The sequence below is a fragment of the Fusarium musae genome, chromosome 9 (genome assembly GCF_019915245.1).
Source record: "Fusarium musae strain F31 chromosome 9, whole genome shotgun sequence".
NCBI lineage: Eukaryota > Fungi > Ascomycota > Sordariomycetes > Hypocreales > Nectriaceae > Fusarium > Fusarium musae.
In genome coordinates, this window is record NC_058395.1 from 1,013,799 (window position 1) to 1,031,188 (window position 17,390).

General features: G+C 49.8%; 2 protein-coding genes across 2 annotated transcripts; both read left to right on the plus strand.

Moving 5' to 3' along the window:
• Positions 1-643: 643 nt before the first annotated feature.
• KYN2 (Kynureninase 2) lies at positions 644-2,159 on the plus strand (the record flags this gene model as incomplete). The annotated part of the gene is made up of 3 exons (XM_044829128.1): positions 644-788; positions 848-1,185; positions 1,239-2,159. 3 exons carry the CDS (start codon positions 644-646, stop codon positions 2,157-2,159), a joined length of 1,404 nt encoding a protein of 467 aa, XP_044675803.1.
• An 811-nt stretch (positions 2,160-2,970) lies between these two features.
• DBP2 (ATP-dependent RNA helicase dbp2) lies at positions 2,971-5,482 on the plus strand (the record flags this gene model as incomplete). Its single annotated transcript, XM_044829129.1, has 7 exons — positions 2,971-3,116; positions 3,265-3,407; positions 3,457-4,425; positions 4,484-4,591; positions 5,050-5,178; positions 5,235-5,378; positions 5,436-5,482. The coding sequence occupies 7 exons, from the start codon at positions 2,971-2,973 to the stop codon at positions 5,480-5,482; spliced, it is 1,686 nt and encodes a 561-aa protein (XP_044675804.1).
• Between the last annotated feature and the right edge of the window lie 11,908 nt (positions 5,483-17,390).

Here is a 17,390-nt window from a genome sequence, read left to right on the forward strand (position 1 = left end):
GGGTGCTTCATTTTGTAAACCTCGCTTTGGTCTTTCTTTACTTCTTTTTTTGGTTCTGTAACTTTTTCTTTGTTCACGGATATAGATGGAAGAGGCAGGCCCCTTGTATGACGTAGCTAGAGTGCACAGAAGAGCGAAAAGCAGGGAGACTTGTGAAGAATGGGGAAAACGAATCAACAAAACTTCATATCATGAACAAATACGCGAGTCTTGCTTGTGCCTGTGAGTGCTCTCTTCGAGTTGCTCTCTCATACCTAGTGTACATACAGCATGATACCAGAAAGGGGGTTCTTTGTGACACCGGACAAGGTGATAGAGCACATCGATGTCTTGGTTCATGGATCTACCTTTCACATGAAGATTCTGCCTCATATGCAATTTAGATGCCCTGTCTGGCCTGGCCTCATGCTCTTCATGTGGATATCAAATCTTGCATCTCCAAATGGTCCCGGGCATAAGTCGGGAGCTCAAGTTTTAACTGCGGGGCAGAAGCTCCCCGCGTCAAGCCGATACGCGGAGCTTGTCATCTCTGTTAGTTACTTTACTCAAGGAACGTAACGTGGGGAAGAAGATTGTTCATTCCCTAGACCCAAGGTGGGCAACCCATTGCACGATATAACCTGAACTATCTGTGCTCTTGGCCATGGGTGACTCCTCCGAGGTTTCTGGCAGGGACCACGCTATTGAGCTGGATTCCAACAACGCTCTCAGACACACTCGCGATGAGTTCAACATCCCATCCAAAGCTGATGTAGCTCGCAAAACTCTCCCTACCAGTGACAGCACGGGTTAGTGATTTTCTCTGATATCTAGCTTATCCTCCTCCATGTTGGTCTAACTCTCGCAGATACCGACGATAAAGCGATTTACCTTGTAGGTAACTCTCTCGGTCTTCAGCCCAAACGCACTTTGGATCGCATACAGCAATACCTCGCGACATGGCGCACACAAGGTGTACAGGGCCACTTCAAGCCCCTTGATGACTCTCCTCTGCCAACATGGCTAGACGTTGATGCTCGTGCGGCCGAGATGATTGCGCCAATTGTGGGCGGCAAGGTCAGCGAAGTGGCTGTCATGCAGACTCTCACGGCCAATCTTCACTTGTTGATGGCGGCATTTTATAAGCCTGATGTTGAGGGACGGCATAAAATCATACTAGAGAGCAAAGCATTTCCCAGTGATCATGTCAGTGACTCAACTCAGTATTGGGTAATTGAGGCGCTAACATAAATGCTTAGTATGCTGTTGAGACACAAATACGGCATCACGGACTCCGTCCTGAAGACTCGATGATTACCATTGAGCCTCCAAACAACGAAGACATTCTCTCTAACGAGTATGTGGAGTCCATTATCGAGAAGCACGCCTCCACTACTGCAGTACTTCTCCTTCCAGGTATTCAATACTACTCGGGCCAGCTCCTCGATATTCCACACTTGACTACTTTTGCTCGCGAGCGTGGCATATTCGTCATTTGGGATCTTGCTCATGCTGCAGGCAACGTGCCTCTCTCATTACACGACTGGAACGTCGACGCGGCTGCTTGGTGTACATACAAGTACTTGAATGGCGGACCAGGCTGTATTGGAGGGCTGTTTGTTCACGAACGTCACACGCAGGTTGGGAACGATGGATCGCACAACGTGAGACTTGCTGGCTGGTGGGGAAACGACAAGAAGAACCGATTCTTAATGAGATCTGGTTTCGTTCCTGTGCCTGGCGCAGCAGGGTTTCAACTCAGCAATCCCTCCGTACTTGACATAACATCCCTTTGTGCTTCCCTCGAGGTATTCGAGCTAGCCGGCGGTATGGCTCCTCTACGCGAAAAGAGCACCAGATTAACGGCCTATCTCGTCTCCGAACTGCAGAAACTGCCGCAGGATATGAGTGCGTACTGGAAGATCATCACGCCCAGTGAGCAAGAACGTCGTGGGGCGCAGGTGAGCATTCTCCTGGCCGATGGATTGCTTGATGAGGTTATGGCTGGTCTTGAGAGGAGGAGTGTTCTGGTTGACGAGCGCAGACCTAATGTGATTAGAGTAGCGCCTGCACCGCTGTATAATACTTTCTTGGATTGCTGGGGCTTTGTCGGTGCGTTCAGGGGCGCTTTAGAGGAGGCCCTGGATGCAAAGTGGAAAAAGGAGCAAATGGATGAGTAGGCAGATACTGAGCGTAACAAATGACCACCGACTTGTTTAAATGCGACCAGCTATTTCGTGCTACGATAATTGATGCAATCATTTGATTTTAGCTCTACCACTATAGACCTACAGTCATGTCTTCGTCGTAGGTGTTTTTGACCGTTCCTGAATACACTTGGGCTTTGAAACTGCTTTGCGAGGTATCCGTGCACCTCGAGTAAATTACTATGCAGGACGGTTAGGTCGTGCTGATGACCTAGACAGGCGTTACGCAATTACTAGACACGTAGCACGATAACCATTTACGCTTCGCCCTGTAAAAAGTAGATCATTACAGATAGATCAATTATAAGAACCAATGCTACCTAAAATAAGTGTTGTTATGGGGAGTCCTACCAGAATTGTGAAAATATGGAAAGGTATAGGGTAGGATCCACAAGGTTCCTGACTAAGGTGGCGGTATCTCAAGGGTTCTATTTCAGTGGAGCATCTAAGTCCAATCAAACCGCCGCCTTAGACTATGATGTGGATCTCCCAGGCGGACTTGCCTAGCGGCGAAAGCAAAAAAAAAAAAAAAAATACATGGTCAGCGCGTCCGAGTCTGTTCTCTTAAAACTTCACACATCCTCCATTCATCTCTCCCTTTCCCATTCATCATCTCACCCTTCGGGCGCGCACTCCTTCTTCATCAAACAGAAGGCTAATCTCGTAACTTCGAGATACTATATAGCGCATCCCACGTCTCTCTTTATTCTAATACTCCCCTTTCCCCCCTTCCTAGACGAGTCCATTTCAAACGGCTTCGTCTTATCTCTCTTCACCTGAAATAATGTCTGGCTACGACGGCGGATACAGCGGCGGCGGTGGCCGCGGAGGAGGTGGCTACGGCGGTGGTGGACACGGCCGTGATCGCGGCGATCGTGGTGGTGACCGAGGCGGTGACCGCAATGGTTACGGCGGTGGTGGCTACGGAGGGTGAGTCGATTTTTCTTTGTGGTTTGAGCGCAGATTTGGAGGTTTCAGCCTAGAGGCGCGGTCGCTTCCCCAACGACAACGCGCCCAACCACCAACACATGCGTTTCTAACCTAACATTTTATCGTATCTCGCTAACACAAATCACAGCCGAGGCAACGGATACGGTAACGGAAATGGTTACGGCGGCGGCGGTGGTTTCGGAGGTGGTGGTTTTGGAGGCGGCTATGGAGGAGGTGCCGGCGGTGACCGCATGGGTGCCCTCGGCGCTGGCCTCAAGAACCAGGAGTGGGGTACGTGTTTCGCTCGTCATGTTGTTTTCACATACTAACGTTCGTCTAGATGTCAACTCCCTCCCCAAGTTCGAGAAGTCTTTCTACAAGGAACACCCCGATGTCACAAACCGATCTGACGCTGATGTGGAAGCCTTCCGCCGTAAGCACCAGATGACCATCGCTGGCAAGGATGTTCCCAGACCCGTCGAGACTTTCGATGAGGCTGGCTTCCCCAGATATGTCATGGATGAGGTCAAGGCCCAGGGCTTTCCTGCCCCTACCGCCATTCAGTCCCAGGGTTGGCCCATGGCTCTTTCCGGTCGTGATGTCGTTGGTATTGCCGAGACAGGCTCCGGAAAGACTCTTACGTATTGTCTCCCCTCCATTGTCCACATCAACGCCCAGCCTCTCCTTGCCCCCGGCGACGGCCCTATTGTCCTCGTCCTTGCCCCCACTCGTGAACTTGCTGTTCAGATTCAGGAAGAGATGAAGAAGTTCGGCCGATCTTCTCGCATCCGAAACACTTGTGTTTACGGTGGTGTCCCTAAGGGTCCTCAGATCCGCGATCTCTCTCGAGGAGTTGAGGTCTGCATTGCCACCCCTGGCCGCTTGATTGATATGCTTGAGGCTGGTAAGACTAACTTGCGCCGTGTCACTTACCTCGTTCTCGACGAGGCTGATCGCATGCTCGACATGGGTTTCGAGCCCCAGATTCGCAAGATTATTGGCCAGATTCGACCTGACCGACAGACTCTGATGTGGTCCGCTACCTGGCCCAAGGAGGTCCGCGCTCTGGCTTCCGACTTCCTCCAGGATTTCATCCAGGTCAACATTGGTTCCATGGAGCTCGCTGCCAACCACCGTATCACACAGATTGTCGAGGTTGTCACAGACATGGAGAAGCGTGACCGCATGATCAAGCACCTTGAGAAGGTTATGGAGAACAAGGAGAACAAGATCCTCATCTTTGTCGGCACAAAGCGAATTGCTGACGAGATCACTCGATTCCTCCGCCAGGATGGATGGCCCGCGCTCTGTAAGTCTCATCCATCATCCCACAACAATCTTACAGAACACCTACTAACATATGATAGCCATTCACGGAGACAAGCAGCAGAACGAGCGTGATTGGGTGCTTGACCAGTTCAAGACCGGAAAGTCCCCCATCATGGTGGCTACTGACGTGGCCTCGCGTGGCATCGGTATGTATCATCATCCCCCCTCCCTCATGGCAACTTCCAGCGACAGCACTTGCTGTACTTTACTCTCGTGTTTAGGGGCTCTCTTGACTGTGCGAATCTGCCTGATAATTATCGTGTCCAATTGGTTCTCAACCAACGGGGTCTTGATCCGTTGTGTAGCCTTCGCTTTGCTATGCTCACGTGTGTTCACTCTTGTACCGTTCTCACTCCCGTGGTACGAGTGTGGAGTTGGCATATTATTGCCTTTGATCAAGCTGCTGGCCAAGGTTCTCTTGTTCCCAGGACCCAGTGACCCGCATACTCCAGGATGGCATTTTGACGCACTTTCTATTGCCCCATCTCCGCTAGGAGTGAAGTACAGATGGCCTGCCAATATGCTTAGCCATTCACCTTCATCTTCCGTGCTGGAACGTTGCTATACAAACCCCTGCTTCGCCTGCTAACCATTCTTGCTAAAGATGTGCGCAACATCACTCATGTGTTGAACTACGACTACCCCAACAACTCGGAGGACTACATTCACAGAATTGGTCGTACCGGCCGTGCCGGTGCCAAGGGTACCGCCATCACCCTCTTCACTACTGACAGTGAGTATCCTTCCGCTTTATCATATTGTCTGCGTACATGCTAACGATTTTCCCAGACCAGAAGCAGGCCCGTGATCTTGTCAATGTTCTCCAGGAGGCCAAGCAGCAGATTGACCCTCGCCTTGCTGAGATGACTCGATATGGTGGCGGTGGTGGTCGCGGCTACGGTGGATGGGGACGTGGTCGCGGCGGTGGTAGAGGTGGGTATCGCCGACGCTGAAGCAGCTAGCTACCTATCGAGCTGACTGGATCTCCAGCCAACGCCAACAGCCAGCCCATCGGCAACCGCAACCGTCGATGGTAAAAGGTTTATTCATGTTGGGTTATTACCCTCTCATGATACAGATCAGGCGGCCTCACATTACGGATCCTCGGATTCTCAAAAGTATACGACACCCAAGGCGTTTGTTTGTTAGAGATAGGTGATTCGATTAGACTTGACTCGTCATGCGAGTCTGGATTTCTGGTTTGATTGCGGATCGGTTTGGTCACGCACTTTATGTGGTATTTCCTCGCTTTCTGTTTTATGTTATTCGAAATAATGGCTTTAGATTGGGATGATGATATCGTATCGAGCGGTATGGAAAACGCTCGCAGGTGGAGATAAGGGGAAAACATCCCACCTTTATCGGAGGCCTCGTGTTCTGGAGGTCGATGACAATCTTGTCAAGAGTCGAGCTGTGTTTTTAATAAACAATTGTAGTTCACTCAATTAACACGACTCACTTTATGTTAAAGGCGCATTGAAGTATTGGAGAGGAGTATTCCTAGCTCCCAGGTTAGGTACTGTCACATCCATCTCCCACTTAAATCCCTGCTTCTTGGTTTGTCTTTGACGATATCGGTTGCTCCCTCGCCGGTGTGTCCTTGCCGTACCAACGTTTGTCTCACGTGCGTGTTGGTTTCTAGCCTCTACCAAAACTCAGACTCCCATCAGCACGGTGATTGCGATGCCAGAACGAGACACAAGTTCTAGTTGAGATCAGTTGTATTTCAGTGTCAAGGATCATTCTTAATGCTGTTTGAAGTCTGTATCTTGTTGTCTGTATGTGTTTGAGGATAATTGTATTGTGTTTTGGGACCGTGATTATCCTCTTGCGGACTTCTGTACACCAGTAGGCCTCCGTAGTGTCTCGAGATGCTGACAGCGTTGATAGAGAGCTGTATGTACACTGGATATCTTGTCGAATTGGCTGTCGCCTTGGCGTGTGTGATTATGCTCATCTGTGCAGACTCGGCTTACTGTCGGTGTCAGCCTCTTAACACTTTGAGCCATCGAGGTATATGACTGTCTATACAGAGCTGCGCGATAACTCATGAACTCTGTAGTAATCTAGTACTGCTATTCAAACTTTGTCCTTGGTGTTTTGACTCAATCGTTGGCATCCGACTTTACTCTGGCTTGGCCGATCACCCCTTTACAGATAGATATACCTACTCCTCAACGCACGTCTGAGGATAAGATCCTGATTATTGACATCAAGGAATGAAACAAATTCTGTCATCATTGATCTCGCGTACAGATAATTGAGTTCTCTTGCACAAAAGGGTCACAAGCAATACTCGTGGACACCCCCCATTATGCCCTGTTGACCAAATCAACCCAGCACCCAGGTCTCTGAATATGTTCTCAATAGGTCCTATATAATTGACTTGTTACTGTATGATCCTCTCTAAGCGGACATTCCGGACGGTCAGGATCTTCAATTTTCAAGCCGCCTTCTGTTTGGGCCTGTTGACAACGGCCGTGCCTTAGTAGTTACAAATTGCATAGTGACCTCGTGTCGTGTTATGGCACTGAAAGATCCTGCCACAGGAACAGACAGACATCACTAATTGGTGTATCGATCTAGTCTGGTAATGTCATTGCTGAGCATGTGTTTGATAAGCAGGATTCTTCTGCGGGTGGTGGTGCAGCAAAGAGAACCTTGGTTGTATACCTACGAGTTGGTCACCAACTGGCTCCTCTTTGAATTACCTCCTCTTCTCCGCTCTTCTCTGTAAATGTTGGCTATGGGCTCAAGACTTGAATTATTGTCTGGTTGTCCCTCTTTCATAGGTTCTTGACGAGTTCCTTTCGTCAAGCGATTCAAGTCCTGACATCATATTATGGTGAGCCGGATTTGATTGATTTCTATTTCAAGCTGCTGGCTGCCAGGCTTGATCTGCTCCTGGATCCGGATAAGTCATCGATTTGGTTGCTTCCGGCGAAGACTCGTCACCGGTGCATCCGTCCACGTAAGATCTGACCGGCCACTGTAAATGTGATGAACAGCAACGTGGCGGCGTACTTGCTTCGGTGAGCCCTCGACTGATCGCCATGGGATAGTAGTCAGCTTTTCTGTCTTAGCCAAGACTTGGGGAAGCCCTGAAATTGAATAGCTTCAGTAGCTTGGAGTGCCTGGTGAGACAAGCTTTTCAACACCAACGGCTGGTCGTGATCCGCCCATAGCGCCGGATGAGTATGCCATATCAAGGAATAGCGTCTGGTAGATCACCATCAACAATATGCAAGACATGACCTGTCTCTCAGACCAGTATTTTCCCTGGGTACACTGATATGTAGAAAATATTGATACCCAACCCAATATCTTAAGATTCCCCTTCATGGCTAGGTCGCAGTTACGACATGCCAACCACATATCAAGTTCTCACGAATAGCAAAGCAATATAGCACATTCATGGTAGATACATAGCCCAAACTACGAGACAATGCTGAGGCAATTTGACATATTGCACTCACCACCGAATGAATAGGGCAGCCCCTCAAACTGACGACCGAAGCACTCGATCGATGAGGAGTATTTAGAAAAAAAAAAAAAACGCTCCGTCCTCAACTACAGGGTAGGGAATGAGATGTAATCATGAAGATCTACATCAGTAGACCCGCCTTGCCCCTGGACCAAGAGTTGAGCACTGCTCAGGTTGAATATCAAGGCTGATGTTGATATGGTGCGGATAGACGCGGCGCATCATGAGAACCATGCTAATCTCGATTGAAATTCTCCAGTGACGCACATGGAATCTCGAGATTGAATGACACTGCCTCGATGCGTAAGGCGGCAACAATAGCGGCATATGGGATAGTTAGTCTGTCGGCGCGATATGACATAGCATGGCACGACACACGACGCGGCATACCAGAGCGAGTCAGTCATGGCTGACCAAGACGGTTTCGCCGCCTTCTGATGGAAACGCCCCAAACCTTCGCAAAGTTCCAGAACAGCCTAACATGTCTTCTGCTCTTCTACATACTGACTCTCAGACACGACACCAGGATGCGGATCCATTTCCCCAACTTGTCCATGTTGCCTGAAATCATTTGCACATATGTCAGCCTCTCCAGCAGTGATTGAGGCAACTCAGATGGACCGTGTTTGCCATGATGGGGACATTAGGTTGAGCTCAAAAATCACACCGAAAATATTCGGCGACGGGTGTAGGCGTACGGAGGTAACCCAATGCCTCATGGCAGAATAGCAAAAGAAAAACAACAGTATGGGCACGCTTTGCCAACACCAGCACCTAACTTGAAGTCTATACGGACAAAATTGACAAAGGCCCGTTGGAGAGGCTCAGAAGCTGTTCAGTTTCCACTGCCTGCAGGGATAGAAAGAAACAACAGCCACGGCTGGACGACAGGGCGCAGGGGGGGGCCACAAACCAAAGGCTGAATAGCGAGCGAGAGTGTGCGGATCGGCCAAGAGACAGACTCCCAGAACAGAGTGAGTGAGCGAGAATCTGATTCCAAGTGCCTCCTCACCCATCCCGTATGTACATAGATGCACCCCAGGAATGAAGACAAGAGCTTGGAGCCCGGCGTGGCTCCGGGACCAATACCATTCATTCACAACACGCCGTTTGCCTATGGCGTGGCATTTCCCAGAGGCTTGGAGCTCGATATTGATTGAGCAATGCTCATCCGCCCCCCCCCTGCGTCTATCCCTTGGTCCTGGTCCGTCCAAGCTTTCTCCAGACGCGACGGGGACTGATGATTCTAGCTAATAGATTCAGCCCAGACCACTGCGCAATCAATGTCAATATCGCGTCGTGCCGTGCTTGCTCAACTCTTATGTATGTATGTATGCTCAGCTCCAGCCAAGGTATGCATGGCATGGCATCATGTTTGTTTGTATTCGTATCATTTTGTCACCTTTTGCTTAATTTGACGCTCCAAGATTGTGACATATGACACTTCCTCTTCGTCGCTTGCCGCGGCGAACCCCCCCCAGACCGAAACACATCTGTCGGTGTGTTTGCTCGTCATTATGCTGTGTGGTAGACGCAGACGACTTCCCCTTTCCGCTCAGGGTTCCGCTGGCAATCATCGACCCATGGGAGTGAAACCCCCTCCCTCCTTTTTTGACAATCCTCAGATAATAGCCCTGCTTCAGCATACAGTCATGGGAAATATCATGCATGTCACCGTCAATGACCGATTTTCCGTTCTCCCGACTGCTTCTCTTTTAGTTGACGCACGCCCATATGTAGCAGAGTTTCTTGACCCAAAGGCGATGCAATTTGCTACGTCACTGTCGACAGACGCAGGAAGGCGCACATATTATCTTCGAATGTTAGCAAATTGGGCGTTTGATGATGCAACAGCACACAGCGACAATGCGGAAAAGAGACAAACCGCCAAGTCCATGTGGGAGCCGCGATAGCCAGGGCAACTTCGCCTGGCCCTGCTGATGAGAACCATCACGGGGACGCTAGAGACGACCTCCTGGGTCTCCCTGTTACTGTGATGCATGGGTGCAAGGTCAGAGATAGGATCCACACTTTGAAAGCGAGGCCCCATGCTGTTGGGTCTGAACTCTTTCTGTATCCAGTCTCACAGTACTGTACAGTGCCGTATGGTAGTTGCTTAGCATACCCCATCATCATCCTCTCAACATTGCGTCTCTCCGAGCGCGATATTCCACGCATGGCTGACTGGTAGAACTGCTGGAAACGTGTAATGAATCGCCAGCTTGATAATTACGTCGGTGGCGGATTCTTTTGCCGGATGGACGCTGCCGTCGGCAACACGTTTTCTTGCAGCGTATCTCATTTCCCTGTCACAGAACCTGTCTCAACTTTGAGCGTCAAGTATCGCAAGGAACGTGTCAGGACCTATTAGGCTCTTGTCAATGTAGCATGGTTTTGAAGTCAGTTTTGTTCATAGCGCTCCGCCAGTGAGGTTGGGGATATTTTCAGCCTGACCCGTGCTGTGTTATTTTACCAAACCAAATACTCCGTAGCCGCACGAGAAATCTTGTCCACCAGCCTCCAGCCTCTAGACGAAGTTGAGTAATCGGAAGCGGCTGGACCATGATAGCCTGTCAGTCTGTTAGCCGCGTGGCTGGGCATCTTCAGCACCAGATCTTAGCAGGGGCTGTGAGTTAATCCTATGCCAACCTATCGTAGTTAGGAGCGAAACAACATCCAGGAACGTGCAAAGGATCCCGACAAGCCTGTTTCCAGCAACATAGGTGCCTTTTCTGTTTTTAGGGAAAGTGAATACGACAAATTCTCTAGTCCAGACCAGCCCTGTCAGCCCAGAGACCAGTATCAACTGTGTCGTTTCTTTCAACAACGCATCCGTCCATGTTACGTGATTTGGAACCGCATAACTTCCGTGGCGCATGGGAAGGGACAAATGGTTGACGTACCGAGCATCGAGTCGACTTTGTGCCAAAGAGATGACAGAGAGAACCTTGATAATCGCCTTTCTGTTGATTTCGGCCCCTACCAAGTGCAAGGAACTGTCAAATCTCTGAATAGCTGGGTTCAGAACATCTTCCTTAAGCTTTGATAGTGGAGGCCAACGATATGGAATTGCCAGCCTCCAGGTCTGTGCTAGCACGCTAGGGCAATTTACGGAGAAGAAAGTCTCAATTCCACTTGTGCACCAGGCCCAACTCGACACGCGCTAATGAGCTGAGTTGAAGGGCTCAATGAATGCCCACCGCTCTGTAGATCGCTAGCGCCGCTCAGCCCACCGAGATCTAAGTGCCCTCGCGGTGTGGTGGGCCTTCATCAATCATCCAGAAGAAGTGAGATTGGCCCGCAGATCAGTAACATGACTGGTCATCTCGAAAATGTCTTCCTCGTACGTACCGTCGGCGAACAGTCGTGAGCCCGAAGGTGGCAGTTCAAACAAAGTTAACCGGTGCTGTCTGTTCCGGTGCCCGACTTTGTTTGATGTTGCACAGGACAAGCCGCCGGCGTGCGGGAGATTCCCAGGACCACGGGAAGCTGAGATCGTGGTTGACCGGCTTCTAACTAGCTCACGTTTGCTGGGAATCAAAGACACCGTCAACGTAGACTAGGTAGACTGCCGTCCACCGTCACACTGGATGGCTTGCCGTAGCCTCACACGTTCCTGGATATGCAAGTGACATCCGTCATCTCGTGAGGACCGGGTGCCCAATGATCTACTTGGTCACTGAAACTAAGGTCCTCAAAACAGCGCTACTGACTGGCTGTTAAAGGTCTCGCTGCTTGTTTCCTACCCTTGATGCAATACGTAGTGGATAGAGCCCGGCTGGCTGTGTTTCCGAGATATCGGTATCTGTGCGATGCTTGGGCACTGTGGCCGCAGTACGGTGCAAATCTTGGATCCAATCTCATGATACCAGTGATTCGGCAACCCTCCATAACCATGAAACAAAAATGAGGGATTATGCGTAATCGCGTTTGTCGAGGTGGTCTTGGACTAGATCATTACAGTAAATTGTTAGTGAGTAGCCCAGGTAAATCAAGCAACTGGTCCTGTGCCCCTTGTCCAACATCTGCTCCATCTAATAAGATGTATCTGTGGCTGGAAGGGTGACAGTTGGTATTGAATTACCATCTGATGTTCTATGCACAATTGGCGATGCACGCCATCTCAGGCTCACGGGAACAATTATCATGACGTCTCCTCAAGTGATTTCAGAAAGAAACCTTGTATTTGGATATATTGTTACATGTGAGCTTCCCGTTCTGGGTAATCTCTTCGCTGAAAACTGCGACTCAGCATCGAGACTGATCGATTCATTCACGGGCCTGTTCGGCCAACGGGGATGAATGAGTTTGTCTTTCGATTGACACAAACTCATTTTCCATCCAGATTGACTTCAGTGCTGGGCGGGGACACCAAAGACGGCAAACCGTCCATTGATATCCACACACCTGCGATCAAAAGATGCCGGAGACGGCTTATCCCATTCTAAGTTAGCATGAAGCCACTAAGCCAGCAAGATTTCCAGTGGCTTGGTATCGTCGTTGGACTGTTTGAATCTTCTTTCAAACGCGTCGGTCAATGGAAATCTTCAAGCTCGATCTTGAATTGTTTTTGTTGCGTCTTGTGATGGCGCAAACGGGGCAGGTCAATGGCAGGGGTTACTCACCGCCTTGATACTGTGTATGTTTCCAAGAAATACATAGGCATGTGGGCCATGGTTGACGAGAGTGACCAGCTTCGAATATCTTTCTTGGCCAGCCTTCGTACAGCGGTACTCAACCCTAGTATGCTGTCGGTCTAGGCAACTGCTCCCCTGCAGAAACTGGCAAAGTGTGCATCAACGAGGTCCTCTGTCCCATTTGTGTGGACCCATGTCCAAAGGTAATGCCGCAAAAGAAATCCAGCATGCTTGCTTTATCATATTTGTCTGCAAGCTCGCCCTGCGTAACAAATGGACGTTCGGATGAATGCGTCGAATCGAAGGCGGTCAGGAAGGAACCCAGGAGGGGTTGCATTCACGAAGCATTCAAAGGGAGAGACGAATGTGCCTCTGAACCCCACCTGAAATCATGATTTGCTGGTGCGAACAAACGAGCTTCGTTGCTTCATGCCGGTAGTCAGTCGTAGACCAGCAAGTTTACCAGTAACTCCAGTTCCCCGCAACTTGGGACAAAACACTAAAGGCATCAAATCACCCTAGCCAAGTAGGAAACTTGTCTCCTGGACTGCGGACAAAAACGCGGTTGGAAAGCGAGTCAGTGCTGAGGAAGCAATTCTGTCACTACATGACAGGGGAGCTAGGACACGCTTAGGTTGTCCTCCATGTGCGGGCGCGTGAACTGGCGCCCAAGTGACCCGACCACACCATTGGCATTGTCCAGCCCCCCACACGGCGATCTCGGACACGATGATTTGATATGTTGGGGGAATTGGCAGTCAATGGACCTTGAGCCTCAGTAAAATAGCTTCCAGCCAAGTCCTTCAGGATTTAGGTGAAGGCCCCTGAGAAACAAACGACTAGCAGGTGTGATTAGGAAGAACCTTAGACACCGTGCTCAGGTGTCTATGCATCTATGCCAAGAAGGAAATGAGAAGCTGTTCCGCCTGCATATCAGGCGCACGGACAAATTTGCTGAGGTTGACGTCGGCCCTGATTGTGAAGGTGTGGGTGTTCCTCCTGGCACAGTGCTTCAGAGACCCTCGACGTTGCAAAACCTAGCCCCCAATAAAAACGCCGACCAACGGTGGTGGGACGACTCCTCTACCTCATGTCGCGAAAGAGCTATAATTCGTGAGAGTCGCACAGGGGCCCAGCCACCCAAGCACAAGTGCTAGAATCGGCATGGGTTGCGCATCAGTGGATACTCCACGTGAGCATCAGTTGAGACTGTCTCGTAGGTTCAGTGGAAACACAGAATCAAGTCAACACGTGGAGCGTTCTCAAATGTTTCCATTTAGGTTGTGCAACAGTAATGGTGTCATTCGGTCCAAAATAGTGGCAGGCCAATTTGTGCGAATTGGAACCTGGGCCGTATCATATCAATATCGGCGATATGAGAACCTGGATCATTGGAGTATTATAGACACTGATACCACGGCAGCTTTCATGAAAGCTTCCCCTGTTTGACTGGGGCAAGAGTTGGGGCTCACGGCCCAGTCGCTTGGTTGGGCGATATTCGACTGCCATTGGCCCAATGAACGAAGCGTCTGCATGCATATGTGTTGTCAGACACCGTATTGATGCATCACGGTGTGGTGCGGCAGAAGTGACAATCCTGCTGCTGTTCTCGAATGCGGAGGCATTGAGCCTTGAGTCGTATTGGCTCCCTGTGACTTGGAGTTTTGTTCTGATAGAATTGACGAACAGGTTAGCTGAAGTACCTGGCTAACGAACTAAGGTAGTCAGTCTACTTATTGGCTTAGAGAGACACCAGCCAGCTAGGCCTACTGTGCCTCTTTGGGGCATTTAGGTCCTTTTAGTCCCTCCCAGATGCTCGGGTCGCTTAGGATCTTGTTTAACTAGACCCTGGATTTTCTCGGACAGATCATTCGACTAGAAATGTGCCAAACCTGCCAGGATGTCAAGACTGTGTGGCTAGATCGCCCACAAATAAAGAAGCCAAGAAGCGGCTCCTGTTTGCAATACTGTGCGAGGCTGCGTGTAGAGAGAAACAATATGAAAACTGACAAGGCTGAAACAGGCAAATAGGTATATCATCTTTTTTCTGCTTGGATACTGGATCATTTCTTGTTGATAAGATAAAACAAGAGCCTAGATGTGGTGTGGTGGTCGTAGAGAGTGTGGAGAGAAAACCACGTCGAGATTTTGAAGATCTGGAGGTACACTACTCCGTACCTAAGGTATGTACCTCATCTCCCTTCACTTTCACCTTCCGAATTTGAGTTCCATCTACATAGGTAGTCAAACATGCGGCCTACCTTAGGTATAGTATTTGAGACCTCGTGGAAAGGCCATAGACTTGAATTTTTAGCAGACTAGCAGTCAGTCGAAGAATGCACAACCTACAGTACCTACCTTACGGACATAAGATAGAGAGAGGATGCTTTGATCTATGGACGGAATCACCTAATGATGAAAAAAATATTGGCAATATAGAATTGTACTTTTTATTTAGCTTCCAGTAATGGTTTATCTCTTCTAAAAACCTTTCGTCCTAAGATTCTATGAATACTGATTGGCGCTTCTGTAATAGCGTTCACCACGTACAGGAAACTCAGTACGCTGTGAGCGAGCCATTGGAGGCTCTTATCCATGCTTTGAGTTACACATATGCAGTCAAAAATAAAAAAAAAAGAGCGAGAGATGGTCAAGCGACGTGCCCGTCCGCCTGACTGATGTTAAATTTTGCGGTCACTCTCCTTCATCTTGTGTTGCCCTTCAACATAACCTTCGTCCTTCCTGATGAGGGACAACTTACCAGTCAAATTGGACCAACTCTCCATACGCCAATCCGACAATCTATCACGCGCCCTACCTGTTTCTGATACGTACAAGGTGCCGAGGATGCAGCTTTTCCCTGTCCTTGCCTGTTACAGTATCAGCCACAATGCCATGACATACTATACCTGAGGGAGAGAGCGAGCAGAACAATGACCAAAGCGACTCTTACAACAAGTCAACTGGGTGATAGCCACTGTGCGCGTTGTGGACTCTCGATATGACGGCGCTGTTTCTGATACCGTTTCATCCCTTCCCCAAGGCGCCAGCCAAATCATAGCGTCCACCGATCTGGGAAACCAAGTAAACGCATTCTAGGGCTGAACTAAACACTAGAGACCAGAACGACTCTACGGAGTACCTTACACTTAGCTATCCCCTGAAGCCAACTTGAAAATGGCGGATACGGAAACCTTAGCCCAATCAACGGCGCCGGCGTCCAAACATTTGCTAGAGGATGATGGCCTGCACGTCAGGGACTTGTCGATTCCACATCGACCAACTATCAGACGTTGGCACGTCACAAACAAGCTCGCTATCATAGCATCGCGTGTGTTGCGCAGCGAAATTGTCGTTACACAACCGTGTCGCGGAGAATATTTCTGATCCATCCTTGAGCTTGGCTTGCGCTCGACTGTAACTAGCGTGTGCTGGGAACCACAACGCTGGGCTCATTCACACCCATTGGGGGTATCGCCGCCACGTTCTTTGGCCTCGACTCAGCGGCACATTCCCGTACGCGTACGATACGAGTACTCTGCCTTGATTACTTGTAAAAGTCTCGGTGTCGACCTTGAGTCAGTTAAGGTCACAAGAGGACTCTGCAATCTCTCCCTCCATCGGCCGTGGCAATCCGCGTGCCCGGTAACCCCATTCAATCTCTTTGATCGATAGACCTCTTTCGCCCATTGGCACCCTGTCCTATCGGTAACTAATTGCTAACCCCTCTTTGGACTTAATTAGCCAAGCCCCGAGCTGCATTCAAACACCAGCATCCTGGACGCCTCTTTCTGTGGTTCAATCACAGCCACGTCGACATTGATTGGGCCAGTGGAAAAGGCCGCAGATCTACCTACGGCGGCATACCTTTGCACAGTACGTACAGTATTCGAGAGGAGGAGGTCCCCGTTCGAGGATGATGGAGGGTGCATAGGCAAGGGTGGACATTCCTTTGGGCCCTTGGATCCTGTACGGGGTTGTCCTCTGAGTGGACCTTGGTTACCAGAGCGCAGGGCACGCGGTGACTACCCATGTCATTCATGTTCTCTCCCCCTGGTCAAGCTCACCATCAAGCTGGCTTCGTGATGGCCTTCAACAGCAGGGCAGAGCTCGCGTTACAATCGTGTCTCCCAGACGTCGTGGCTTTCCGGCCGCAGACAGCACGTTCAGCCTCGATAATCTGACAAAGCATGATCAGTACCAAAGCGTACAATGGATCCATTTAATGGAAGACGGGCAAGAAGAACAGTCATGACCAAATTCGCCGATTCTCTTCTACATACACTCCGTCACGAAATTTGCAAGTCACCATCCATTCTGCTTGTGTGATTGCACCCAAACAGGGGGGGCATATTGATGAGCAAAGCAAAGACCACCTCCCATTCCCAGCCAGCAGGACAGGCGCAGATTCCAGGACACACACAGTAAGGTCAGGTAGCTAAGCTGCTAAGGTACATTAGCTACCATGACAGGGGACAGGGATGTCTCGTTCCTCTGGCTCAGCATGCTACTTGTATGCTGCCTTTGATCCGTTGCTTCTTTCCAGCAGCACGGGGGTGCATTTCTCAATTGGTTTTTTATTGTTGGTAGGGTTATCTATGACAAATGAAGAGGGCAAAAAATTTCGATCCCAGGAAGTGTTTTTCTCCCCTTCCTCTTACCTCCCCAAGGCCCCAAACTCGGCAGCAAATTCCTCTCTACACCCCATACGGATTCGACTTTTACCTCGACCTTCCATAAGGTCTCCCCTGAAAAGACGCTTAGTCTTTCTCGTAATTACTCGCCGCTTTCGCTCGAAGCCGAACGAGTCAGCGGCTCCCGGCA